Here is a 27,500-nt window from a genome sequence, read left to right as displayed (position 1 = left end):
ACGGAGTGGCGCAAGGTGCGAGGGGCATTCTGGGTAGTGTAGTTTATAGTGTTATATAGCTGGTCCGGGACTTCAACCACACGGAGCGGCTGACGGAGTGGCGCAAGGTGCGAGGGGCATTCTGGGTAGTGTAGTTTATAGTGTTATATAGCTGGTCCGGGACTTCAACCACACGGAGCGGCTGACGGAGTGGCGCAAGGTGCGAGGGGCATTCTGGGTAGTGTAGTTTATAGTGTTATATAGCTGGTCCGGGACTTCAACCACACGGAGCGGCTGACGGAGTGGCGCAAGGTGCGAGGGGCATTCTGGGTAGTGTAGTTTATAGTGTTATATAGCTGGTCCGGGACTTCAACCACACGGAGCGGCTGACGGAGTGGCGCAAGGTGCGAGGGGCATTCTGGGTAGTGTAGTTTATAGTGTTATATAGCTGGTCCGGGACTTCAACCACACGGAGCGCCTGACGGAGTGGCGCAAGGTGCGAGGGGCATTCTGGGTAGTGTAGTTTATAGTGTTATATAGCTGGTCCGGGACTTCAACCACACGGAGCGGCTGACGGAGTGGCGCAAGGATGTATTATAATAGTATTATATATCCTAATAATAGTAGTTTATAGTATTATAACAGTAGTTTATAGTATTTTAATAGTAGTGTATAGTATTATAACAGTAGTTTATAGTATTATAACAGTAGTTTATAGTATTTTAATAGTAGTTTATAGTATTATAACAGTAGTTTATAGTATAAATATATAAATATATAGTATATTTCATCATATATTATACTATAAACTACTGTTATAATACTATAAACTACTATTATTAGGATTCCTAATAATAGTAGTTTATAGTATTCTATAGTATAATAGCAGTCTGCCCTTTGAATACAACCCAGTGATTTCAAAGGACTTCCTCACATCTAATCAGTCATTCTTTTGAATTGAGTTAAGAAAACTTTTCTTCTTCTTCAGATATCTACTTATTTTACAAAATGTTCCCAACATTTGAGTTTCATAAATCGTAATTTATAGAGGAAATAGTAATGCTGTGACGTCGTCAGTGACGCGTGTGTTTCGCCTCCTCACAGGACCCCGGCCCCGCCCCCCCTCAGGCGAGCTCCTTCCTGCAGGTCGGAGGTCGCCTCCTCATCCCCGCCGTGCGGCGGGTGCACGCGGGCGCATACACGTGTCGGCTGCGCACGCTCATTGATGAGCGGCAGTACGAAGTCAGCAGGACCGTCATGTTGGAGGTGGAAGGTGAACATTATGAATATGACTTATTATAAAGAAAGACTGGTGTTGTTCTGCATCCATATTTAATGTACGGAGTTTAATGATGATAAGGATTTTATTTTTTTGATGAAACAATTATTTTTATATCCACAGGTTGAGTCATTGCAACTGCAAATATGCATAAGTTACTGTAAATATAGGGTCATGAGTAATAATCATATCCATTAATCAATTGGAGATGACATTAGGTTCATTCATTATTAGCGTGTCCTGCCCCCTGCTGGCCTCATAACTATAACTATCGGTGTGGCCTTGCTGCAGCAAGCCACACTGCATGTTCTCCTGCGGGCTTATTAGTATTTCGGAATTTCATTATTCTTCCGCCAGAACTTTGGTCACGCGTACAGCTCGCAGCGTTGGACGCATATGCATAAAAAATACATCAAAACGTGCGGCCTGATCGGGAGTCGTGTGCTATTTCGTTTCTAAGAGATCGGCCCGGCGCTTAGCCCCCAAAACGCCAAGAAACGCCGTGAAATTGTCCCATCCACTTGAATGGGGTTTCGGAAGAGAAAATGCTAATCAACGCTAATCTTTGAGCCCACACTGTGTCTCCATACATTAAGGTAGAGAAATGATTTAAAGTTTAAAACGTTAACAAAAGGATGGAGCTTATTTGCCCAATTGGACATTTTTTCTTAGCTAGCACAGTTTAGACGGAATCTTTGTTCGAGTTTCAGAAGATTTCAGAGTTTATAATGTGAGTGGATGGAACGTTCAGGGAGGAGACACCGAAAGTCATAAGAAATAAAGTTGTTCAATTCTCACTCTTTTTACACCATTTATGGATCATAACGTAGGGATTCTTGTCCGGTCCTCACATGTCGATAGAATCCACGTTGTTTCCCACATGTGTGTCAGGAGAACCCTGAATGAGCCAGTCCAGCTCTCTGCCCATCCGCCGCCTTTATATCTATCCCTCCTGAGAGTCTTCTCACAGACAGTCAGACCTGATTTCTATATCGCGACTACAGACACATTTCATACAATACAGACACATTTCATACACGACAGACACATTTCATACACTACAGACACCTTTATTACAGGACAGACACATTTCATACACTACAGACACATTTATTACAGGACAGACACATTTCATACACTACAGACACATTTATTACAGGACAGACACATTTCATACACTACAGACACATTTATTACGGGACAGACACATTTCATACACTACAGACACATTTATTACAGGACAGACACATTTCATACACGACAGACACATTTCATACACGACAGACACATTTCATACACGACAGACACATTTATTACAGGACAGACACATTTCATACACTACAGACACATTTATTACAGGACAGACACATTTCATACACTACAGACACATTTCATACAGGACAGACACATTTCATACAGGACAGACACATTTCATACACTACAGACACCTTTATTACAGGACAGACACATTTCATACACTACAGACACATTTATTACAGGACAGACACATTTCATACACTACAGACACATTTATTACAGGACAGACACATTTCATACACTACAGACACATTTATTACAGGACAGACACATTTCATACACTACAGACACATTTATTACAGGACAGACACATTTATTACAGGACAGACACATTTCATACAGGACAGACACATTTATTACAGGACAGACACATTTCATACAGGACAGACACATTTCATACACTACAGACACATTTCATACACGACAGACACATTTCATACAAGACAGACACATTTATTACAGGACAGACACATTTCATACACTACAGACACATTTATTACAGGACAGACACATGTCATACACTACAGACACATGTCATACACTACAGACACATTTCATACAGGACAGACACATTTATTACAGGACAGACACATTCCATACAGGACAGACACATTCCATACACTACAGACACATTTATTACAGGACAGACACATTTATTACAGGACATACACATTTCATACACTACAGACACATTTATTACCGGACAGACACATTTCATACACTACAGACACATTTCATACACTACAGACACATTTATTACAGGACAGACACATTTCATACACTACAGACACATTTCATACAGGACAGACACATTTATTACCGGACAGACACATTTATTACCGGACAGACACATTTCATACACTACAGACACATTTCATACAGGACAGACACATTTCATACACTACAGACACATTTCATACACTACAGACACATTTATTACAGGACAGACACATTTCATACACTACAGACACATTTCATACAGGACAGACACATTTCATACACTACAGACACATTTCATACAGGACAGACACATTTCATACAGGACAGACACATTTATTACAGGACATACACATTTCATACACTACAGACACATTTCATACAGGACAGACACATTTCATACACTACAGACACATTTATTACAGGACAGACACATTTATTACAGGACATACACATTTCATACACTACAGACACATTTATTACAGGACAGACACATTCCATACACTACAGACACATTTATTACCGGACAGACACATTTATTACACTACAGACACATTTATTACAGGACAGACACATTTCATACACTACAGACACATTTCATACAGGACAGACACATTTCATACACTACAGACACATTTCATACAGGACAGACACATTTCATACACTACAGACACATTTCATACACTACAGACACATTTCATACAGGACAGACACATTTATTACAGGACAGACACATTTCATACAGGACAGACACATTTATTACAGGACAGACACATTTCATACAGGACAGACACATTTCATACACTACAGACACATTTATTACCGGACAGACACATTTATTACACTACAGACACATTTATTACAGGACATACACATTTATTACACTACAGACACATTTATTACAGGACAGACACATTTCATACACTACAGACACATTTCATACAGGACAGACACATTTCATACACTACAGACACATTTCATACAGGACAGACACATTTATTACAGGACAGACACATTTCATACACTACAGACACATTTCATACAGGACAGACCCCCCCCCCCCCCCACCACCTCCTCTCCCCCTCACCTCACCTAATTATTAGTTGTATTATCATTATTATGTGTTATTAATGATAATAATGATGTTTTGTGAAATAAGTCATTCTTTCTCTGGATGTGCTTTCACTGGTGTGTGTGTGTGTGTGTGTGTGTGTGTGTGTGTGTGTGTGTGTGTGTGTGTGTGTGTGAATGTGACGACCCCGTCACCACCACCACTGGGCCTGACCTCTCTGTGACCTCTGACCCCGAGCTGATCAGCAGCAGCTTTAGCACAGTCCATAGTGAGTTAATTCTTTACTTTATAGAATATCAATAACCCAGTGGGGATAATGATTTACTAATTTATTTACTTGTTTATTCATATATTTATTAATGTACCAATTTACTGATTAATTAATTGATTAACTAACTTGTTTATTTATTATTTATTTATGAATTAATTAACTTATTCATTTATTATTTATTTATATATTTACTTGTGTATTTATGTATTTAGTCACGTGTCTACTAATTAATGTATTTATGAATTAATTAACTTTTCTTCTGTGTCTCCTTACCTCCAGCTCTGGTTATTCTACCACCTGTGATCCTCTCTCCACGGAATGGAGACATCTTTGAAAGTGTGCACGGTGAGTGATGACAAGCATCAATACTAACATATGACATGTGTGTATTACCAACAACAACAACAACAACAACAACAATCCCACCTCTGACCTCTTCAGGTTCAGGTCTGGAGCTGTCCTGCACCGTGCTGGCTGAATGTCACATGGCGGATGACACTGTGGTCACATGGTTGGCCAACAACCAATCAGTGGAGTCCTCCTACCTTGATGGGCGGGCTCTGCAGGGGGGAAGGAGGTAGCTATATATAACCAGCTGATTGGTCCTGAGGTTCAAACTGGTCTGGAAACAGAGACTTAACTTACATTTAAAGGTGTGACTACCTTTCAAAGAGCAGATGGTGCGTTAGATTAGTCTGAGAACTACAAACTGAATAAGATGTGGTACCACCTGCTCCTCCTTCTGGAGGACCCTCCAAACAAATCTACATACATATACATACATATATATATATATATATATATATATATATATATGTATGTATGTATGTATGTATGTATGTATGTGTATATATATGTATATATATATATATGTATGTATATATATATATATGTATGTATGTATGTATGTATGTATGTATGTATGTGTATATATATGTATATATATATATATATATGTATGTATATATATATATATGTATGTATGTGTATATATATGTATATATATATATATGTATGTATATATATATATATGTATGTATGTGTATATATATGTATATATTTATATATATATACATATATATGTATGTATGTATGTGTATATATATATGTATGTATTTATATATATATATACATATATATGTATGTATGTATGTGTATATATATATGTATTTATATATATACATATATATGTATGTATGTATGTGTATATATATATGTATGTATATGTATGTATGTGTATATATATGTATGTATATATATGTTTGTGTGTATATATATATGTATGTGTATGTATATATATATATGTATATATATATACATATGTATATGTGTATATATGTATATGTATATATATATATGTATATATGTATATATATATATATATGTATATATATATGTATATATATACATATATATATACATATATATATATATATATGTATATATATATGTGTGTGTATATATATATATGTGTGTGTATATATGTATACATACACATATATATATATATATGTGTATGTATACATGTATACATACACATATATGTATGTATATATGTATGTATGTGTATGTATATATGTATATATATATAAAACCACACATATCCCATCAGGGTAACCGTCGTGTCTGGCGGCTGCCACATTGAGTCGAGGCTCGCCGTCGTCACGGTGACAGAAGAAGACGAGCAGACGGAGCTGCGGTGCGTCGCTCAGAACCGAGGAGGCCGACAGGAAGTGGTGGTGCGGCTCCAGCTGGAGGGTGAGTGTCGTGTGTGAATGTGGACACACTGACCAGCAGGGGGCTGAACCCATCAGGCGGTTTTCATTGGCTGCCCAACAGGAAGTGATGATGGACCTCATTAAAGCTACAAAGAGTCGGTAACATTGAATCATTTTAAAGTGAAGTCATACATTGGTCCCTTCAGAATGATGTTTCATCGTCATGAATGTAACCGCTCATTATTGATTTCCCTGAATTCAATAAATAAATATCTATATTAAATTTAATTTAACAAAGTCAACCGCCAAAGTTTCACCGGAAATATTATACTATAATATTATTTGCCATTCACATGTAAACAACAATGTATTGAAGGTTACATCGTTGACAACGGCTCAGAATTCATAGAGCCCTGAACCATGACGTCATATTTGTGTCATTTGTCCATCGGTGTCAATTATGATTATTGATTATTACCTAACACGCAATAGAGTGTTAGGTAATAATCAATAATGATCATTGAATAAACTCTATTGGGAGTGTGGCCCTGGATAACTAACACATCCCTTCCTCTTCCTCTCTCCAGACGCCACGTCCACGTGGCTGCTGGTCGCCGCCGTGGCCGCTTCCTGCTTCCTGTCCGTGGTGTCCGTCTTCCTCTTCCTGCTCTTCAAGGCCAAAGGGAAGAAGAGACCGGATTACTTCCTGGCTCGTCGGAGCAGCAGCTTCTGTTAAAGACCTTTATACCAGTGTGTGTGTGTTCATGGTTCTAAAGTATTGTTATCTGTTTGTTGTTTACCATATTTATCTTTATTGTTTTTATTTTGTATTTTTTATGTTTTATTTGTATTTTTATGTCTATGTTTATTGTATGTGCAACGTACAAATAAATAATTGTGATTCTGATTCATGCATAGGTATGTTGATGTATGTAATATAATACATGACAGGCACACTGAGATGAAGCATAACGAGAGGTCACAGAGGTCACAGGGGTCACAGAGGTCACAGGTCAACGACATCTGGCAGGAGAAAACTGAACCATAAAACTGAACCATAAACCACAAACCATGAGCCATGAACCATAAACTATGGACTGTGGAACCATGAACCATAAACCATGGACTGTAGAACCATGAACCATAAACCATGGACTGTAGAACCATGAACCATAAACCATGGACTGTAGAACCATGAACCATAAACCATAGACTGTAGAACCATGAACCATAAACCATGGACTGTAGAACCATGAACCATAAACCATGGACTGTAGAACCATGAACCATAAACCATGGACTGTAGAACCATGAACCATAAACCATAGACTGTAGAACCATGAACCATAAACCATGGACTGTAGAACCATGAACCATAAACCATGAGCCATGAACCATAAACTATGGACTGTGGAACCATGAACCATAAACCATGAGCCATGAGCCATGAACCATAAACCATGGACTGTAGAACCATGAACCATGAGCCATGAACCATAAACCATGAACCATAAACCATGAACCATAAACCATGGACTGTAGAACCATGAACCATAAACCATGAGCCATGAACCATAAACCATGGACTGTGGAACCATGAACCATAAACCATAAACCATGAACCATGAGCCATGAACCATGAACCATAAACCATGAACCATAAACCATGGACTGTAGAACCATGAACCATAAACCATGAACCATGAGCCATGAGCCATGAACCATAAACCATAAACCATGGACTGTAGAACCATGAACCATGAACCATGAGCCATGAACCATAAACCATAAACCATAAACCATGGACTGTGGAACCATAAACCATGAGCCATGAACCATAAACCATAAACCATAAACCATGGACTGTAGAACCATGAACCATAAACCATGGACTGTGGAACCATGAACCATAAACCATGAGCCATGAACCATGAACCATAAACCATGGACTGTAGAACCATAAACCATGGACTGTAGAACCATAAACCATGGACTGTAGAACCATGAACCATAAACCATGGACTGTAGAACCATGAACCATAAACCATGGACTGTAGAACCATGAACCATGAACCATTGACTGGAACCATGAACCATGGACTGTGGAACCATGAACCATGGACTGGAACCATGGACTGGAACCATAAACCATGAACCATGAACCATGGACTGGAACCATAAACCATGAACCATAAACCATGGACTGGAACCATGAACCATGGACTGTGGAACCATGAACCATGGGCTGGAACCATAAACCATGAACCATAAACCATGGACTGGAACCATGAACCATAAACCATGGACTGGAACCATGAACCATAAACCATGGACTGTGGACTGGAACCATAAACCATGGACTGGAACCATGAACCATAAACCATGGACTGGAACCATAAACCATGGACTGGAACCATGGACTGTGGAACCATGAACCATGGACTGGAACCATAAACCATGGACTAGAACCATGAACCATAAACCATGGACTGGAACCATGAACCATAAACCATGGACTGGAACCATGAAACATGAACCATGAAACCATGGACTGTGGAACCATGAACCATGGAATGGAACCATAAACCATGGACTGGAACCATAAACCATGGACTGGAACCATGAACCATAAACCATGGACTGGAACCATGGAACCATGGACTGGAACCATAAACCATGAACTGGAACCATGAACCATAAACCATGGACTGGAACCATAAACCATGGACTGGAACCATACACCATGGACTGGAACCATAAACCATGGACTGGAACCATGAACCATAAACCATGGACTGGAACCATGAACCATAAACCATGGACTGGAACCATGAACCATAAACCATGGACTGGAACCATGAACCATAAACCATGGACTGGAATCATAAACCATAAACCATGGACTGGAACCATGAACCATGGACTGGAACCATGGAACCATGGAACCATGGAACCATGGACTGGAACCATGAACCATAAACCATGGACTGGAACCATGAACCATAAACCATGGACTGGAACCATGAACCATGGACTGGAACCATGAACCATGGACTGGAACCATGGAACCATGGACTGTGGAACCATGGTTCCATGGACTGGAACCATGAACCATGGACTGGAACCATGGAACCATGGACTGGAACCATGGAACCATGGAACCATGGACTGTGGAACCATGGTTCCATGGACTGGAACCATAAACCATGGACTGGAACCATGAACCATGGACAACACCAGCTGTCACTGCTGATCATCTGCCATCATCAGTTTATTTGCTCCAAACAACTTGAGAGAAATATGTTGTGACATTAAAAAGTTCAACAGCTCAGTATTGATCAGTAAGAATTAGTAATAATCAGTATTAATCAGTAATCAGTATTACTCAGTAATAATCAATAATCAGTATTAATCAGTATTAATCAGTAATAATCAATAATCAGTAATAATCAGTATTAAGCAGTAATAATCAGTATTATTCAGTAATAATCAATAATCAGTATTAATCAGTAATAATCTGTATTAATCATTAATAATCAGTAATAATCAGAAATAATCTGTAATAATCTGTAATAATCTGTATTAATCTGTAATAATCAGTATTAATAAGTAATAATCAATAATCAGTATTAATCAGTAATAATCAATAATCAGTATTAATCAGTAGGAATCAGAAATAATCAGTAATTACTTAGTATTAATCAGTAATAATCTGTAATCTGTAATAATCAGTATTAATCAGTAATAATCAGTAATAATCTGTAATAATCTTACAGTTGAGCATTAAACAATATTATCTTCATAAAAAGGTAGACTTCAGGGCGGAGCTGTTGGATTTCATCTGCAGGTGTACCCAATAATGTGGCCACCGAGAGTTTATCATGTATATGTACGTGTGTGTGTGTGTTTCTGAATGTAATAAATAGAATTGTAAAAAACAATATTGACTACTTTTTACTTGTTTCTTCTGCATGATGCTTTGATGTTTTTAATGGTTTCATGTGAAGCACTTTGAATTGCTTGTTGAAAGTTATGATACAAATAAACCTGCCGTGATTCCCTGAGTGGCCACTAGAGGTCTCCACATGACGTCAGAGGGACGCCCTGCTGGGAGTGCTGGAGAGGATCTGACAGAACATTGCATTGCTTTACATGTATTTACTTCTACATTAAATTACATTACTTTACTTGTTTTTTTACATTACATTTCTTTCTTTCTACATTATATTTCTTTCTACATTATATTACATTACATTTCTTTCTTTCTTTCTACATTATATTACATTACATTTCTTTCTTTCTTTCTACATTATATTACATTTCTTTTTACATTACATTACATTTCTTTCTTTATTTTTCAACATTATATTACATTACATTTCTTTCTACATTATATTACATTACATTTCTTTTTACATTACATTACATTTCTTTCTTTATTTCTATATTACATTACATTTCTTTCTTTCTACATTACATTACATTTCTTTCTTTCTTTCTACCTACATTATATTATATTACATTTCTTTCTTTATTTCTACATTATATTACATTACATTTCTTTCTTTCTTTCTACATTATATTATATTACATTTCTTTCTTTATTTCTACATTATATTACATTACATTTCTTTCTTTCTTTCTACATTATATTACATTACATTTCTTTCTTTATTTCTACATTATATTACATTTCTTTCTTTATTTCTACATTATATTACATTACATTTCTTTCTTTTTACATTACTGTACTTGTTCTTTCTTTCTACATTATATTACATTTCTTTCTTTATTTCTTTCTACATTATATTACATTACATTTCTTTCTTTCTTTCTACATTATATTACATTACATTTCTTTCTTTCTTTCTACATTATATTACATTACATTTCTTTCTTTCTATATTACATTACATTTCTTTCTACATTATATTACATTACATTTCTTTCTACATTATATTACATTACATTTATTTCTTTTTACATTACTGTACTTGTTCTTTCTTTCTACATTACATGTTTTTTACATCACATTTCTTTTAGTTGACGCTTTTATCCAAAGCGACTTACAATAAGTGCATTCAACCATGAGAACAAATCAGAAGAACAATAACCCAGAAAGAACAGATGAATCATCTTTAATAATGTGAGCAGAGTCACGTGACCAGCAGGATCCTCCCAGGTGTTGCCCAACAGGAAACACCAGGAAGTTGCCACATGTGCTGAAGAGTCCCCGAGAACAGGAAGTCCGAGCTGTGGAGAACCGGTCTGAGCCCAGACCAGGTCCTCACCGCCCTGAAGGACCTGTCGGTGAGTTCTCGGTCTCGGACCCCCTTTGTATTACTGTTTGTATTAATCTGCTGTGACGTCACCTGCTCCACACCGGCTCCGTTCCGGATCAGGGTCACGTGACCCAGCCGCACGCGTTGGCTCAATATGTCATCACGTGCTGCCCGCTTTTCTTTAGTTGTTCTTTATTTCTTGGGGGTATTTTATTTATTAATTAATTAATGTATTCATTAATTGTATTTAGTTATTAATTAATGTATTCATTAATTGTATTTATTTATTAATTAATATATTCATTAATTGCATTTATTAATTCATTAATGTATTAATTAATTGTATTTATTAATTAATTAATGTATTCATTAATTGTATTTATTTATTCATTAATTCATTTATTAATTGATTCATTGATTCATTAATTCAATTCAATTCAGTTTATTTTGTATAGCCCAATATCACAAATCACAAACTCCCCTCAGAGGGCTTTACAATCTGTACACATACGACATCCCTGACCTTTGACCTCACATCGGATCAGGAAAAACTCCCCAAAAATAACCTTTGACAGGGAAAAAAGGGAAGAAACCTTCAGGAGAGCAACAGAGGAGGATCCCTCTCCCCGGATGGACAGATGAATAGATGTCATGTGACCAGATGAACAGAGTTACAGAGTTACATAAACACATTACATGAATATGACAATTGATGGATTAATTAATGTATTTATTCTGGAGATTGAATGGAAAAGGTTCAATACTAAACTTTACAGATTCAAACTTGTTTCTCACGATTTGTGTCATCAAACAACTTTTATTATGAATGCAAAGATCTAGAGGAGTGTTATTACCTGAGCTTCTCCTTGTGTTATTACCTGAGCTTCTCCTTGTGTTATTACCTGAGCTTCTCCTTGTGTTATTACCTGAGCTTCTCCTTGTGTTATTACCTGAGCTTCTCCTTGTGTTATTACCTGAGCTTCTCCTTGTGTTATTACCTGAGCTTCTCCTTGTGTTATTACCTGAGCTTCTCCTTGTGTTATTACCTGAGCTTCTCCTTGTGTTATTACCTGAGCTTCTCCTTGTGTTATTACCTGAGCTTCTCCTTATGTTATTACCTGAGCTTCTCCTTGTGTTATTACCTGAGCTTCTCCTTGTGTTATTACCTGAGCTTCTCCTTGTGTTATTACCTGAGCTTCTCCTTGTGGTGTTACCTGAGCTTCTCCTTGTGTTATTACCTGAGCTTCTCCTTGTGTTATTACCTGAGCTTCTCCTTGTGTTATTACCTGAGCTTCTCCTTGTGTTATTACCTGAGCTTCTCCTTGTGTTATTACCTGAGCTTCTCCTTGTGTTATTACCTGAGCTTCTCCTTGTGGTGTTACCTGAGCTTCTCCTTGTGTTATTACCTGAGCTTCTCCTTATGTTATTACCTGAGCTTCTCCTTGTGTTATTACCTGAGCTTCTCCTTGTGTTATTACCTGAGCTTCTCCTTGTGTTGTTACCTGAGCTTCTCCTTGTGTTATTACCTGAGCTTCTCCTTGTGTTATTACCTGAGCTTCTCCTTGTGTTATTACCTGAGCTTCTCCTTGTGTTGTTACCTGAGCTTCTCCTTGTGTTATTACCTGAGCTTCTCCTTGTGTTATTACCTGAGCTTCTCCTTGTGTTATTACCTGAGCTTCTCCTTGTGGTGTTACCTGAGCTTCTCCTTGTGGTGTTACCTGAGCTTCTCCTTGTGTTATTACCTGAGCTTCTCCTTGTGTTATTACCTGAGCTTCTCCTTGTGTTGTTACCTGAGCTTCTCCTTGTGGTGTTACCTGAGCTTCTCCTTGTGGTGTTACCTGAGCTTCTCCTTGTGTTATTACCTGAGCTTCTCCTTGTGTTATTACCTGAGCTTCTCCTTGTGGTGTTACCTGAGCTTCTCCTTGTGTTATTACCTGAGCTTCTCCTTGTGTTATTACCTGAGCTTCTCCTTGTGTTATTACCTGAGCTTCTCCTTGTGTTATTACCTGAGCTTCTCCTTGTGTTATTACCTGAGCTTCTCCTTGTGTTATTACCTGAGCTTCTCCTTGTGTTGTTACCTGAGCTTCTCCTTGTGTTATTACCTGAGCTTCTCCTTGTGTTATTACCTGAGCTTCTCCTTGTGTTATTACCTGAGCTTCTCCTTGTGTTATTACCTGAGCTTCTCCTTGTGTTATTACCTGAGCTTCTCCTTGTGTTATTACCTGAGCTTCTCCTTGTGGTGTTACCTGAGCTTCTCCTTGTGTTGTTACCTGAGCTTCTCCTTGTGTTGTTACCTGAGCTTCTCCTTGTGTTATTACCTGAGCTTCTCCTTGTGTTATTACCTGAGCTTCTCCTTGTGTTATTACCTGAGCTTCTCCTTGTGTTATTACCTGAGCTTCTCCTTGTGTTATTACCTGAGCTTCTCCTTGTGTTATTACCTGAGCTTCTCCTTGTGTTATTACCTGAGCTTCTCCTTGTGGTGTTACCTGAGCTTCTCCTTGTGTTGTTACCTGAGCTTCTCCTTGTGTTATTACCTGAGCTTCTCCTTGTGGTGTTACCTGAGCTTCTCCTTGTGGTGTTACCTGAGCTTCTCCTTGTGTTATTACCTGAGCTTCTCCTTGTGTTATTACCTGAGCTTCTCCTTGTGTTGTTACCTGAGCTTCTCCTTGTGGTGTTACCTGAGCTTCTCCTTGTGTTATTACCTGAGCTTCTCCTTGTGTTATTACCTGAGCTTCTCCTTGTGTTGTTACCTGAGCTTCTCCTTGTGTTATTACCTGAGCTTCTCCTTGTGTTATTACCTGAGCTTCTCCTTGTGTTATTACCTGAGCTTCTCCTTGTGTTATTACCTGAGCTTCTCCTTGTGGTGTTACCTGAGCTTCTCCTTGTGTTATTACCTGAGCTTCTCCTTGTGTTATTACCTGAGCTTCTCCTTGTGTTATTACCTGAGCTTCTCCTTGTGTTATTACCTGAGCTTCTCCTTGTGTTATTACCTGAGCTTCTCCTTGTGTTATTACCTGAGCTTCTCCTTGTGTTGTTACCTGAGCTTCTCCTTGTGTTGTTACCTGAGCTTCTCCTTGTGTTATTACCTGAGCTTCTCCTTGTGTTATTACCTGAGCTTCTCCTTGTGTTATTACCTGAGCTTCTCCTTGTGTTATTACCTGAGCTTCTCCTTGTGTTATTACCTGAGCTTCTCCTTGTGGTGTTACCTGAGCTTCTCCTTGTGTTGTTACCTGAGCTTCTCCTTGTGTTGTTACCTGAGCTTCTCCTTGTGTTATTACCTGAGCTTCTCCTTGTGTTATTACCTGAGCTTCTCCTTGTGTTATTACCTGAGCTTCTCCTTGTGTTATTACCTGAGCTTCTCCTTGTGTTATTACCTGAGCTTCTCCTTGTGTTATTACCTGAGCTTCCTACACCTCCTCTACCTGTCCTCTCCTGGTCTCCATGAGCATCCTACTTGGTTCATGGAGAAAAAATCCTGAGAACCGCCAGGTTTATTCTGGAGAACCCTGATACGTTAAGCCACGCCCACATCTGTGGTTCTCGTCTGAGAGGGAAACATCTTGTTCTCGCTGGTCAACATGACGGAGAGCATTGTTTGAGTGCTCATCATCATCCGTGACATCAGCACAGTGTGGGCTGAGCAGCAATAAGGACAAAAACATCCCAGAATGCATCTCTTCTGTGGGAGAATGTCTTGTTTTTCGTACCTTATTAACATGCAAATAAATTAAAACCTGTCAGTGTATCTGCGATGGAAATGTTGACGTCTTGAAAGTCTTGTAGAGTTACTATTTAAACCTAACTTCAAAATTCTAATTCTAAACCTAATGCAAATCTTGCTTGTTAAAAATAAATGACGGCAACAATTTTGAGGATTAAGAAAGTAATTTCCTAAAGGGACGAATTCTTTGGTTCTGGTTTCTGAAATGTGTGTTGTCTGGTTTTCTTAATCTATTAAAGATTGAACAAGACAGTTTATTTCAATATGTCCACTTCTGGGATATTGTGATTTCCATTGTTCACTATTCTGTGATACAATAGAACAAATAATGTACTATTCTAACAAGTAATCAGCAGATGAAATACATTTAAAATAGCTGTTCGTGGATGATTGTATCGAGACACTACTTCTACTATAGATTGTACACACTTGTGTTATTAGGGTCATCCCCTCTGACCAGAAGTCAGCTAAGATGTGTTTCTGTAGGAGACAGAGAAGAGAACAGAGCACCTGTTGAATCAGGAAGTGGCTTTAAAGGTCGTATTTCCCACAATGCATCCTGTCACAGTGGCACGTAGTCAGGCATTGTGGTCGGTGGGGACTAACTCATGTGGCTGCCCCCCCCCTGCACATGAAAAGCAGTTATCCCCTGAGACTTTCCATGACATCATTCATCACAAAGAGCGTTTATGTTGCATTAATCTCAGCCGTGTGTATGATCCTCTTCATCTGGCTCTCAAAGGGCTCCAGATTGAAGCTTTTCAACTTTAAACCGTGCATCATGGCCCCCAACTCACCCTAAACCATCCCATGTCAAATAATTAATATTCCATATTAATAAAACCGCGTCTGTCAGAAAGCAGAGCTCCTCAATAAGTGAACCAGCTTTTCTGCATCTTTTTGAGACAAGATGTGCCTGATTTTTTAAATGTTACGTAGATGAAAAAATGCAATCCTTGAGATTTGCTTAACGTGGAGTTAAAGGACAAGTCTGGGTCAAAGATAACTAGAGATTCTTTACAGTGGTGTTGGATGCCAGGGCAATGCCATCTACAGAAACCACATCACCAGATAATTGATCTCTGAGGTGTTCAGGGCCAGTAAAATAACTTGATACGGTAAGAAGCTCCTTCTGAACCTCCAGAGCTGTTCCTCAAATCAATGACATGAGAGAGTGTGTGTGTGTGTGTGTGTGTGTGTGTGTGTGTGTGTGTGTGTGTGTGTGTGTGTGTGTGTGTGTGTGTGTGTGTGTGTGTGTGTGTGTGTGTGTGTGTGTGTGTGTGTGTGTGTGTGTGTGTGTGTGTGTGAGGGGTCGGGGGTCGGGTCAGCAGGGCACCAGCACTGAATGAGGTTCTTCTGGTCTTGTTCTGCTGGATGTGCTCCTGCTGCTGACCTCTTTAACTTCAGTGTTTTAGTGCATCGTAGAACCAGAAAACAACCACAGTGGAAAGAACCGAGCAGAGAACCCGCAGCAGTCTGGTGGAGAAAGAAGGATACTCACGCTTGTTTCTGAGAAACAAACCACTTCCATCTCAGTGTGAAACGTTCTCGTGGCAGGAAGGAGTCACGAGTCTCAGGACCAATGTGTGTGTGTGTGTGTGAGTCTGAGGACCAATGTGTGTGTGTGTGTGTGAGTCTGAGGACCAATGTGTGTGTGTGTGTGTGTGTGTGAGTCTGAGGACCAATGTGTGTGTGTGTGTGTGTGTGTGTGTGTGAGTCTGAGGACCAATGTGTGTGTGTGTGTGTGTGTGTGAGTCTGAGGACCAATGTGTGTGTGTGTGTGTGTGTGTGAGTCTGAGGACCAATGTGTGTGTGTGTGTGTGTGTGTGAGTCTGAGGACCAATGTGTGTGTGTGTGTGAGTCTGAGGACCAATGTGTGTGTGTGTGTGTGTGTGTGTGTCTGAGGACCAATGTGTGTGTGTGTGTGTGTGTGTGAGTCTGAGGACCAATGTGTGTGTGTGTGTGTGTGTGTGTGAGTCTGAGGACCAATGTGTGTGTGTGTGTGTGTGTGTGAGTCTGAGGACCAATGTGTGTGTGTGTGTGTGTGAGTCTGAGGACCAATGTGTGTGTGTGTGTGTGTGTGTGTGTGAGTCTGAGGACCAATGTGTGTGTGTGTGTGTGTGTGTGAGTCTGAGGACCAATGGCTTCAACTCAACCTCCATCCATTCTCTAAAAGATGAGTTGTTGTCATCTCCTCTGTTGGAGTGTTCCCACGTCGCTCCACCTCAACGTCTTCAGGGCCTCGTTAATATCAGAAACATTGTCCGTTTCTCAATATGCGTTCTTGTCCGTACTTGTGGACTTGTGTTCTCGTGGACTTGTGTTCTCGTGGACTTGTGTTCTCGTGGACTTGTGTTCTCGTGGACTTGGGTTCTTGTGGACTCGTGTTCTCGTGGACTTGGGTTCTTGTGGACTCGTGTTCTCGTGGACTTGGGTTCTTGTGGACTCGTGTTCTCGTGGACTTGGGTTCTTGTGGACTTGTGGACTCGTGTTCTCGTGGACTTGGGTTCTTGTGGACTTGTGGACTCGTGTTCTCGTGGACTTGGGTTCTTGTGGACTCGTGTTCTCGTGGACTTGGGTTCTTGTGGACTTATGGACTCGTGTTCTCGTGGACTTGGGTTCTTGTGGACTCGTGTTCTCGTGGACTTGGGTTCTTGTGGACTCGTGTTCTCGTGGACTTGGGTTCTTGTGGACTCGTGTTCTCGTGGACTTGGGTTCTTGTGGACTTGTGGACTCGTGTTCTCGTGGACTCGGGTTCTTGTGGACTCGTGTTCTCGTGGACTTGGGTTCTTGTGGACTTGTGGACTTGTGTTCTCGTGGACTTGGGTTCTTGTGGACTCGTGTTCTCGTGGACTTGGGTTCTTGTGGACTTGTGGACTTGTGTTCTCGTGGACTTGGGTTCTTGTGGACTTGTGGACTCGTGTTCTCGTGGACTTGGGTTCTTGTGGACTCGTGTTCTCGTGGACTTGGGTTCTTGTGGACTCGTGTTCTCGTGGACTTGGGTTCTTGTGGACTTGTGGACTCGTGTTCTCGTGGACTTGGGTTCTTGTGGACTTGTGGACTTGTGTTCTCGTGGACTTGGGTTCTTGTGGACTTGTGGACTCGTGTTCTCGTGGACTTGGGTTCTTGTGGACTCGTGTTCTCGTGGACTTGGGTTCTTGTGGACTCGTGTTCTCGTGGACTTGGGTTCTTGTGGACTCGTGTTCTCGTGGACTTGGGTTCTTGTGGACTCGTGTTCTCGTGGACTTGGGTTCTTGTGGACTCGTGTTCTCGTGGACTTGGGTTCTTGTGGACTTGTGGACTTGTGTTCTCGTGGACTTGGGTTCTTGTGGACTTGTGGACTTGTGTTCTCGTGGACTTGGGTTCTTGTGGACTCGTGTTCTCGTGGACTTGGGTTCTTGTGGACTTGTGGACTCGTGTTCTCGTGGACTTGGGTTCTTGTGGACTCGTGTTCTCGTGGACTTGGGTTCTTGTGGACTCGTGTTCTCGTGGACTTGGGTTCTTGTGGACTTATGGACTCGTGTTCTCGTGGACTTGGGTTCTTGTGGACTCGTGTTCTTGTGGACTTGGGTTCTTGTGGACTCGTGTTCTCGTGGACTTGGGTTCTTGTGGACTCGTGTTCTCGTGGACTCGTGTTCTCGTGGACTTGGGTTCTTGTGGACTTGTGGACTCGTGTTCTCGTGGACTCGGGTTCTTGTGGACTCGTGTTCTCGTGGACTTGGGTTCTTGTGGACTTGTGGACTTGTGTTCTCGTGGACTTGGGTTCTTGTGGACTCGTGTTCTCGTGGACTTGGGTTCTTGTGGACTTGTGGACTTGTGTTCTCGTGGACTTGGGTTCTTGTGGACTTGTGGACTCGTGTTCTCGTGGACTTGGGTTCTTGTGGACTCGTGTTCTCGTGGACTTGGGTTCTTGTGGACTCGTGTTCTCGTGGACTTGGGTTCTTGTGGACTCGTGTTCTCGTGGACTTGGGTTCTTGTGGACTTGTGGACTTGTGTTCTCGTGGACTTGGGTTCTTGTGGACTTGTGGACTTGTGTTCTCGTGGACTTGGGTTCTTGTGGACTTGTGGACTCGTGTTCTCGTGGACTTGGGTTCTTGTGGACTCGTGTTCTCGTGGACTTGGGTTCTTGTGGACTCGTGTTCTCGTGGACTTGGGTTCTTGTGGACTCGTGTTCTCGTGGACTTGGGTTCTTGTGGACTTGTGGACTTGTGTTCTCGTGGACTTGGGTTCTTGTGGACTTGTGGACTTGTGTTCTCGTGGACTTGGGTTCTTGTGGACTTGTGGACTCGTGTTCTCGTGGACTTGGGTTCTTGTGGACTCGTGTTCTCGTGGACTTGGGTTCTTGTGGACTCGTGTTCTCGTGGACTTGGGTTCTTGTGGACTCGTGTTCTCGTGGACTTGGGTTCTTGTGGACTCGTGTTCTCGTGGACTTGGGTTCTTGTGGACTCGTGTTCTCGTGGACTTGGGTTCTTGTGGACTTATGGACTCGTGTTCTCGTGGACTTGGGTTCTTGTGGACTCGTGTTCTCGTGGACTTGGGTTCTTGTGGACTCGTGTTCTCGTGGACTTGGGTTCTTGTGGACTCGTGTTCTCGTGGACTTGGGTTCTTGTGGACTTGTGGACTCGTGTTCTCGTGGACTCGGGTTCTTGTGGACTCGTGTTCTCGTGGACTTGGGTTCTTGTGGACTTGTGGACTTGTGTTCTCGTGGACTTGGGTTCTTGTGGACTCGTGTTCTCGTGGACTTGGGTTCTTGTGGACTTGTGGACTTGTGTTCTCGTGGACTTGGGTTCTTGTGGACTTGTGGACTCGTGTTCTCGTGGACTTGGGTTCTTGTGGACTCGTGTTCTCGTGGACTTGGGTTCTTGTGGACTCGTGTTCTCGTGGACTTGGGTTCTTGTGGACTTGTGGACTTGTGTTCTCGTGGACTTGGGTTCTTGTGGACTTGTGGACTTGTGTTCTCGTGGACTTGGGTTCTTGTGGACTTGTGGACTTGGGTTCTTGTGGACTCGTGTTCTCGTGGACTTGGGTTCTTGTGGACTCGTGTTCTCGTGGACTTGGGTTCTTGTGGACTCGTGTTCTCGTGGACTTGGGTTCTTGTGGACTTGTGGACTTGTGTTCTCGTGGACTTGGGTTCTTGTGGACTTGTGGACTTGTGTTCTCGTGGACTTGGGTTCTTGTGGACTTGTGGACTCGTGTTCTCGTGGACTTGGGTTCTTGTGGACTCGTGTTCTCGTGGACTTGGGTTCTTGTGGACTCGTGTTCTCGTGGACTTGGGTTCTTGTGGACTCGTGTTCTCGTGGACTTGGGTTCTTGTGGACTCGTGTTCTCGTGGACTTGGGTTCTTGTGGACTTGTGGACTTGTGTTCTCGTGGACTTGGGTTCTTGTGGACTTGTGGACTTGTGTTCTCGTGGACTTGGGTTCTTGTGGACTCGTGTTCTCGTGGACTTGGGTTCTTGTGGACTTGTGGACTCGTGTTCTCGTGGACTTGGGTTCTTGTGGACTCGTGTTCTCGTGGACTTGGGTTCTTGTGGACTTGTGGACTCGTGTTCTCGTGGACTTGGGTTCTTGTGGACTCGTGTTCTCGTGGACTTGGGTTCTTGTGGACTTGTGGACTTGTGTTCTCGTGGACTTGGGTTCTTGTGGACTTGTGGACTCGTGTTCTCGTGGACTTGGGTTCTTGTGGACTTGTGTTCTCGTGGACTTGGGTTCTTGTGGACTTGTGGACTCGTGTTCTCGTGGACTTGGGTTCTTGTGGACTCGTGTTCTCACTCGCTTTCCGTCCGCCGGCTGCAAACATTACAAATGAGTTCTCTTAGTGTGTTCTCGTGGACTTGTGGACTAATAACACAAGGAGACGTTCATGTTGTTCATGTTGTTCATGTTGTTCATGTTGTTCATGTTGTTCATGTTGTTCATAGTTTCATGTTGTTCATGTTGTTCATGTTGTTCATGTTGTTCATAGATTCATGTTGTTCATGTTGTTCATGTTGTTCATGTTGTTCATGTTGTTCATGTTGTTCATGTTGTTCATAGATTCATGTTGTTCATGTTGTTCATGTTGTTCATAGATTCATGTTGTTCATGTTGTTCATAGTTTCATGTTGTTCATAGTTTCATGTTGTTCATGTTATTCATGTTGTTCATGTTGTTCATAGGTTCATGTTGTTCATGTTGTTCATAGTTTCATGTTGTTCATGTTGTTCATGTTGTTCATGTTGTTCATAGTTTCATGTTGTTCATAGTTTCATGTTGTTCATGTTGTTCATAGTTTCATGTTGTTCATGTTGTTCATGTTGTTCATGTTGTTCATAGGTTCATGTTGTTCATGTTGTTCATGTTGTTCATAGGTTCATGTTGTTCATGTTGTTCATAGTTTCATGTTGTTCATGTTGTTCATGTTGTTCATGTTGTTCATAGTTTCATGTTGTTCATAGTTTCATGTTGTTCATGTTGTTCATAGTTTCATGTTGTTCATGTTGTTCATGTTGTTCATAGTTTCATGTTGTTCATAGTTTCATGTTGTTCATGTTGTTCATAGTTTCATGTTGTTCATGTTGTTCATGTTGTTCATAGTTTCATGTTGTTCATGTTGTTCATAGGTTCATGTTGTTCATGTTGATCATAGTTTCACGTGGTTCATGTTGTTGATAACGTTCATGTTTAAGGACCTTGGACCTGAGCTCGCTCAGTCTGTGTTGCAACCACGGTTCCCTGAACAGATGCACAGAGTTCATGGAACCCGAGTGTCACTCAGCCGTGAGCAAACAGAAAGGAATGGACGTGCGTTGCTTTCCGTCCGCCGGCTGCAAACATTACAAATGAGTTCTCTTAGTGACGCTCCAGTTCCCAGAAGTGTCCCAGCCTTTGCTCCCTCCCTACAAAGGATAAACACATTAGTAGAGATATTTACATCAACCTTTCAGTTTGTGCATTTAGACCAGCACCTGGTGGTCTGCATTTAGACCAGTACCTGGTGGTCTGCATTTAGACCAGTACCTGGTGGGCTGCACTCAGACTAGGACCTATTGGGCTGCATTTAGACCAGCACCTGGTGGTCTGCATTTAGACCGGTACCTGGTGGGTCGTCTGCCGAAGCCAGGAAACAGAAGCTTCGGCTGCGTTTGCTCTGAAGGAAAAAAAAGACCCCCCCCCTCTCAGTAAATCAAAGGGGGGGTCAGTCTGACAGCTTCAGGCCTCAGCAGCGAGGGAAACTCCTCCTCCGAGTGACTCACCAGCGCTGTTGGCCTCGTGGGTTCCTCTCACGGCTGAGCTCTTCCCACGGCCCCGTGCCGTCTGGACTTGTCCCAGATGAAGACTCTTGACTCCTGAACAGCAGCACTCGTCCTCCAGCGTTTGAAGTGACAACATGCAGCTTTTTGAACCCATATTTTAATGAACTGAGATTACTTGAACCTTGCTGTCTCGGATTATCCCCGTCAGTCATTCTGGGCTCAAACAAGGTAAAATATTTATCAACCATTTCAAGTGCTTTCTGTTTGTTACATTTCAGTTATGAAATTTACACAACACAAATTATTTGATAAGTTTTGATAAACAATGAATCTTGTTCATTGTTTATCAAGAAAAATGGCAAACATTAGCTGGTACCAAGTTAGGGTTTGATGGTTTACCAATGTCTTTTTTTAATTCAGGCTTTCTTTCTCGCCGGTGTTGAGACTAAACAAGTCATTTGAATCACCGGTTCGTACTACTGAGCCTCGGAGTTCATTTTATTTGTGGTGCAAAAGCTCATTTAAAGAAGTGTTCTATCCTGCTTCTGTGTGAAAGTATTGATGACAAAAACAATAGTTTGAACAAATGAATTGATGTCCGAATAAAAATAAACCCCTTGTGTGTAAAGGTTTTCAGGATCTCTTTGAGACCATAGAGGTCATGAACAACCCCATTAGAAGCATTGAAGTGCCTCATGAACTTCATAAAGAGTCTTCTGTCTTCATGTTTACTCCTCTTGGTTGGTTTGTGAATAACAAAGCCAGAGTTCCAGCATTCAAATAAAACATCTCATTTCATTTCAAAATGAAGTGAACTGCAGGAAAGGAGGGTTTCAGGTGACTGTCGGTGCAGAGGCTGTGGTGAGGAAGTCCAACCGCTGCAGAGCTTCACACTCGCTAACCGCGGCTAAAGAAGACTCTCTGTAGAAGACTCTGTAGAAGACTCTGTAGAAGACTCTGTAGAAGACTCTGTAGAAGACTCTCTGTAGAAGACTCTGTAGAAGACTCTCTGTAGAAGACTCTCTGTAGAAGACTCTTTAGAAGACTCTGTAGAAGACTCTGTAGAAGACTCTCTGTAGAAGACTCTTTAGAAGACTCTGTAGAAGACTCTGTAGAAGACTCTCTGTAGAAGACTCTGTAGAAGACTCTTTAGAAGACTCTGTAGAAGACTCTGTAGAAGACTCTCTGTAGAAGACTCTGTAGAAGACTCTGTAGAAGACTCTGTAGAAGACTCTCTGTAGAAGACTCTGTAGAAGACTCTGTAGAAGACTCTCTTTAGAAGACTCTCTTTAGAAGACTCTCTGTAGAAGACTCTTTAGAAGACTCTGTAGAAGACTCTCTTTAGAAGACTCTTTAGAAGACTCTCTTTAGAAGACTCTCTGTAGAAGACTCTGTAGAAGACTCTCTGTAGAAGACTCTCTGTAGAAGACTCTTTAGAAGACTCTTTAGAAGACTCTCTGTAGAAGACTCTGTAGAAGACTCTTTAGAAGACTCTCTGTAGAAGACTCTGTAGAAGACTCTCTGTAGAAGACTCTGTAGAAGACTCTCTGTAGAAGACTCTGTAGAAGACTCTGTAGAAGACTCTCTGTAGAAGACTCTGTAGAAGACTCTCTGTAGAAGACTCTTTAGAAGACTCTCTGTAGAAGACTCTTTAGAAGACTCTGTAGAAGACTCTGTAGAAGACTCTCTGTAGAAGACTCTGTAGAAGACTCTTTAGAAGACTCTGTAGAAGACTCTGTAGAAGACTCTCTGTAGAAGACTCTGTAGAAGACTCTTTAGAAGACTCTGTAGAAGACTCTGTAGAAGACTCTCTGTAGAAGACTCTGTAGAAGACTCTGTAGAAGACTCTGTAGAAGACTCTCTGTAGAAGACTCTGTAGAAGACTCTCTGTAGAAGACTCTTTAGAAGACTCTGTAGAAGACTCTGTAGAAGACTCTCTGTAGAAGACTCTCTGTAGAAGACTCTTTAGAAGACTCTGTAGAAGACTCTCTGTAGAAGACTCTGTAGAAGACTCTCTGTAGAAGACTCTTTAGAAGACTCTGTAGAAGACTCTCTTTAGAAGACTCTTTAGAAGACTCTCTTTAGAAGACTCTCTGTAGAAGACTCTGTAGAAGACTCTCTGTAGAAGACTCTCTGTAGAAGACTCTTTAGAAGACTCTTTAGAAGACTCTGTAGAAGACTCTCTGTAGAAGACTCTTTAGAAGACTCTCTGTAGAAGACTCTGTAGAAGACTCTCTGTAGAAGAGTCTTTAGAAGACTCTGTAGAAGACTCTTTAGAAGACTCTTTAGAAGACTCTCTTTAGAAGACTCTCTGTAGAAGACTCTGTAGAAGACTCTCTGTAGAAGACTCTCTGTAGAAGACTCTTTAGAAGACTCTTTAGAAGACTCTGTAGAAGACTCTGTAGAAGACTCTTTAGAAGACTCTCTGTAGAAGACTCTCTGTAGAAGACTCTGTAGAAGACTCTGTAGAAGACTCTTTAGAAGACTCTCTGTAGAAGACTCTTTAGAAGACTCTTTATAAGACTCTGTAGAAGACTCTGTAGAAGACTCTTTAGAAGACTCTTTAGAAGACTCTGTAGAAGACTCTTTAGAAGACTCTGTAGAAGACTCTGTAGAAGACTCTGTAGAAGACTCTCTGTAGAAGACTCTTTAGAAGACTCTGTAGAAGACTCTCTGTAGAAGACTCTGTAGAAGACTCTGTAGAAGACTCTGTAGACTCTGTAGAAGACTCTTTAGAAGACTCTGTAAAATGAAGTGAACTGCAGGAAAGGAGGGTTTCAGGTGACTGTCGGTGCAGAGGCTGTGGTGAGGAAGTCCAACCGCTGCAGAGCTTCACACTCGCTAACCGCGGCTAAAGAAGACTCTCTGTAGAAGACTCTGTAGAAGACTCTGTAGAAGACTCTGTAGAAGACTCTGTAGAAGACTCTGTAGAAGACTCTGTAGAAGACTCTCTGTAGAAGACTCTGTAGAAGACTCTCTGTAGAAGACTCTGTAGAAGACTCTGTAGAAGACTCTGTAGAAGACTCTCTGTAGAAGACTCTGTAGAAGACTCTGTAGAAGACTCTCTGTAGAAGACTCTGTAGAAGACTCTCTGTAGAAGACTCTGTAGAAGACTCTCTGTAGAAGACTCTGTAGAAGACTCTGTAGAAGACTCTCTGTAGAAGACTCTGTAGAAGACTCTCTGTAGAAGACTCTGTAGAAGACTCTTTAGAAGACTCTCTGTAGAAGACTCTTTAGAAGACTCTGTAGAAGACTCTGTAGAAGACTCTCTGTAGAAGACTCTTTAGAAGACTCTGTAGAAGACTCTGTAGAAGACTCTCTGTAGAAGACTCTGTAGAAGACTCTTTAGAAGACTCTGTAGAAGACTCTGTAGAAGACTCTCTGTAGAAGACTCTGTAGAAGACTCTGTAGAAGACTCTGTAGAAGACTCTCTGTAGAAGACTCTGTAGAAGACTCTCTTTAGAAGACTCTCTGTAGAAGACTCTTTAGAAGACTCTGTAGAAGACTCTCTTTAGAAGACTCTTTAGAAGACTCTCTTTAGAAGACTCTCTGTAGAAGACTCTGTAGAAGACTCTCTGTAGAAGACTCTCTGTAGAAGACTCTTTAGAAGACTCTTTAGAAGACTCTCTGTAGAAGACTCTTTAGAAGACTCTCTGTAGAAGACTCTGTAGAAGACTCTGTAGAAGACTCTCTGTAGAAGACTCTGTAGAAGACTCTGTAGAAGACTCTCTGTAGAAGACTCTGTAGAAGACTCTGTAGAAGACTCTCTGTAGAAGACTCTGTAGAAGACTCTCTGTAGAAGACTCTTTAGAAGACTCTCTGTAGAAGACTCTTTAGAAGACTCTGTAGAAGACTCTCTGTAGAAGACTCTGTAGAAGACTCTTTAGAAGACTCTGTAGAAGACTCTGTAGAAGACTCTCTGTAGAAGACTCTGTAGAAGACTCTTTAGAAGACTCTGTAGAAGACTCTGTAGAAGACTCTCTGTAGAAGACTCTGTAGAAGACTCTCTGTAGAAGACTCTTTAGAAGACTCTGTAGAAGACTCTGTAGAAGACTCTCTGTAGAAGACTCTCTGTAGAAGACTCTTTAGAAGACTCTGTAGAAGACTCTGTAGAAGACTCTCTGTAGAAGACTCTGTAGAAGACTCTCTGTAGAAGACTCTTTAGAAGACTCTGTAGAAGACTCTCTTTAGAAGACTCTTTAGAAGACTCTCTTTAGAAGACTCTCTGTAGAAGACTCTGTAGAAGACTCTCTGTAGAAGACTCTCTGTAGAAGACTCTTTAGAAGACTCTTTAGAAGACTCTGTAGAAGACTCTCTGTAGAAGACTCTTTAGAAGACTCTCTGTAGAAGACTCTGTAGAAGACTCTGTAGAAGACTCTCTGTAGAAGACTCTGTAGAAGACTCTCTGTAGAAGAGTCTTTAGAAGACTCTGTAGAAGACTCTTTAGAAGACTCTGTAGAAGACTCTCTTTAGAAGACTCTCTGTAGAAGACTCTGTAGAAGACTCTCTGTAGAAGAGTCTTTAGAAGACTCTGTAGAAGACTCTTTAGAAGACTCTTTAGAAGACTCTCTGTAGAAGACTCTGTAGAAGACTCTCTGTAGAAGACTCTTTAGAAGACTCTTTAGAAGACTCTGTAGAAGACTCTGTAGAAGACTCTTTAGAAGACTCTCTGTAGAAGACTCTCTGTAGAAGACTCTGTAGAAGACTCTGTAGAAGACTCTTTAGAAGACTCTCTGTAGAAGACTCTTTAGAAGACTCTTTATAAGACTCTGTAGAAGACTCTTTAGAAGACTCTCTGTAGAAGACTCTTTAGAAGACTCTTTATAAGACTCTGTAGAAGACTCTGTAGAAGACTCTTTAGAAGACTCTTTAGAAGACTCTGTAGAAGACTCTTTAGAAGACTCTGTAGAA

At 41.0% G+C, this 27,500-nt stretch overlaps 2 protein-coding genes across 3 annotated transcripts in view; both read left to right on the top strand.

Annotated features, from left to right (window-relative positions):
* Nucleotides 1-7,280, top strand: part of LOC117750249 (interleukin-1 receptor type 2) — a 10,331-nt gene extending 3,051 nt beyond the window's left edge. Inside the window, exons 5-10 of the mRNA XM_034561376.1 lie at nt 1,084-1,252; nt 4,543-4,632; nt 4,915-4,980; nt 5,077-5,212; nt 6,248-6,393; nt 6,941-7,280. Of these exons, the coding sequence (XP_034417267.1) occupies nt 1,084-1,252; nt 4,543-4,632; nt 4,915-4,980; nt 5,077-5,212; nt 6,248-6,393; nt 6,941-7,089 (756 nt within the window). The 3' untranslated portion in view covers nt 7,090-7,280. The remainder of the gene's footprint in view (nt 1-1,083; nt 1,253-4,542; nt 4,633-4,914; nt 4,981-5,076; nt 5,213-6,247; nt 6,394-6,940) is intronic.
* A 4,275-nt stretch (nt 7,281-11,555) lies between these two features.
* zmp:0000000936 (interleukin-1 receptor type 1) overlaps nt 11,556-27,500 on the top strand; it is a 40,221-nt gene continuing 24,276 nt past the window's right edge. The window contains exon 1 of one of the 2 annotated variants that reach the window (XM_034562274.1): nt 11,556-11,663. The gene's annotated coding sequence lies outside the window, so the exon portion shown is untranslated. Of the gene's footprint in view, nt 11,664-21,901; nt 22,818-27,500 lie in introns of those variants that run through there. The other variant, XM_034562275.1, reaches the window with a different exon arrangement.

This window comes from Cyclopterus lumpus, chromosome 21, assembly GCF_009769545.1.
Source record: "Cyclopterus lumpus isolate fCycLum1 chromosome 21, fCycLum1.pri, whole genome shotgun sequence".
In the NCBI taxonomy this organism is placed as follows: domain Eukaryota; kingdom Metazoa; phylum Chordata; class Actinopteri; order Perciformes; family Cyclopteridae; genus Cyclopterus; species Cyclopterus lumpus.
Note: the sequence above shows the minus strand (reverse complement) of the source record. Positions and strands in the feature narration are given on the sequence as shown.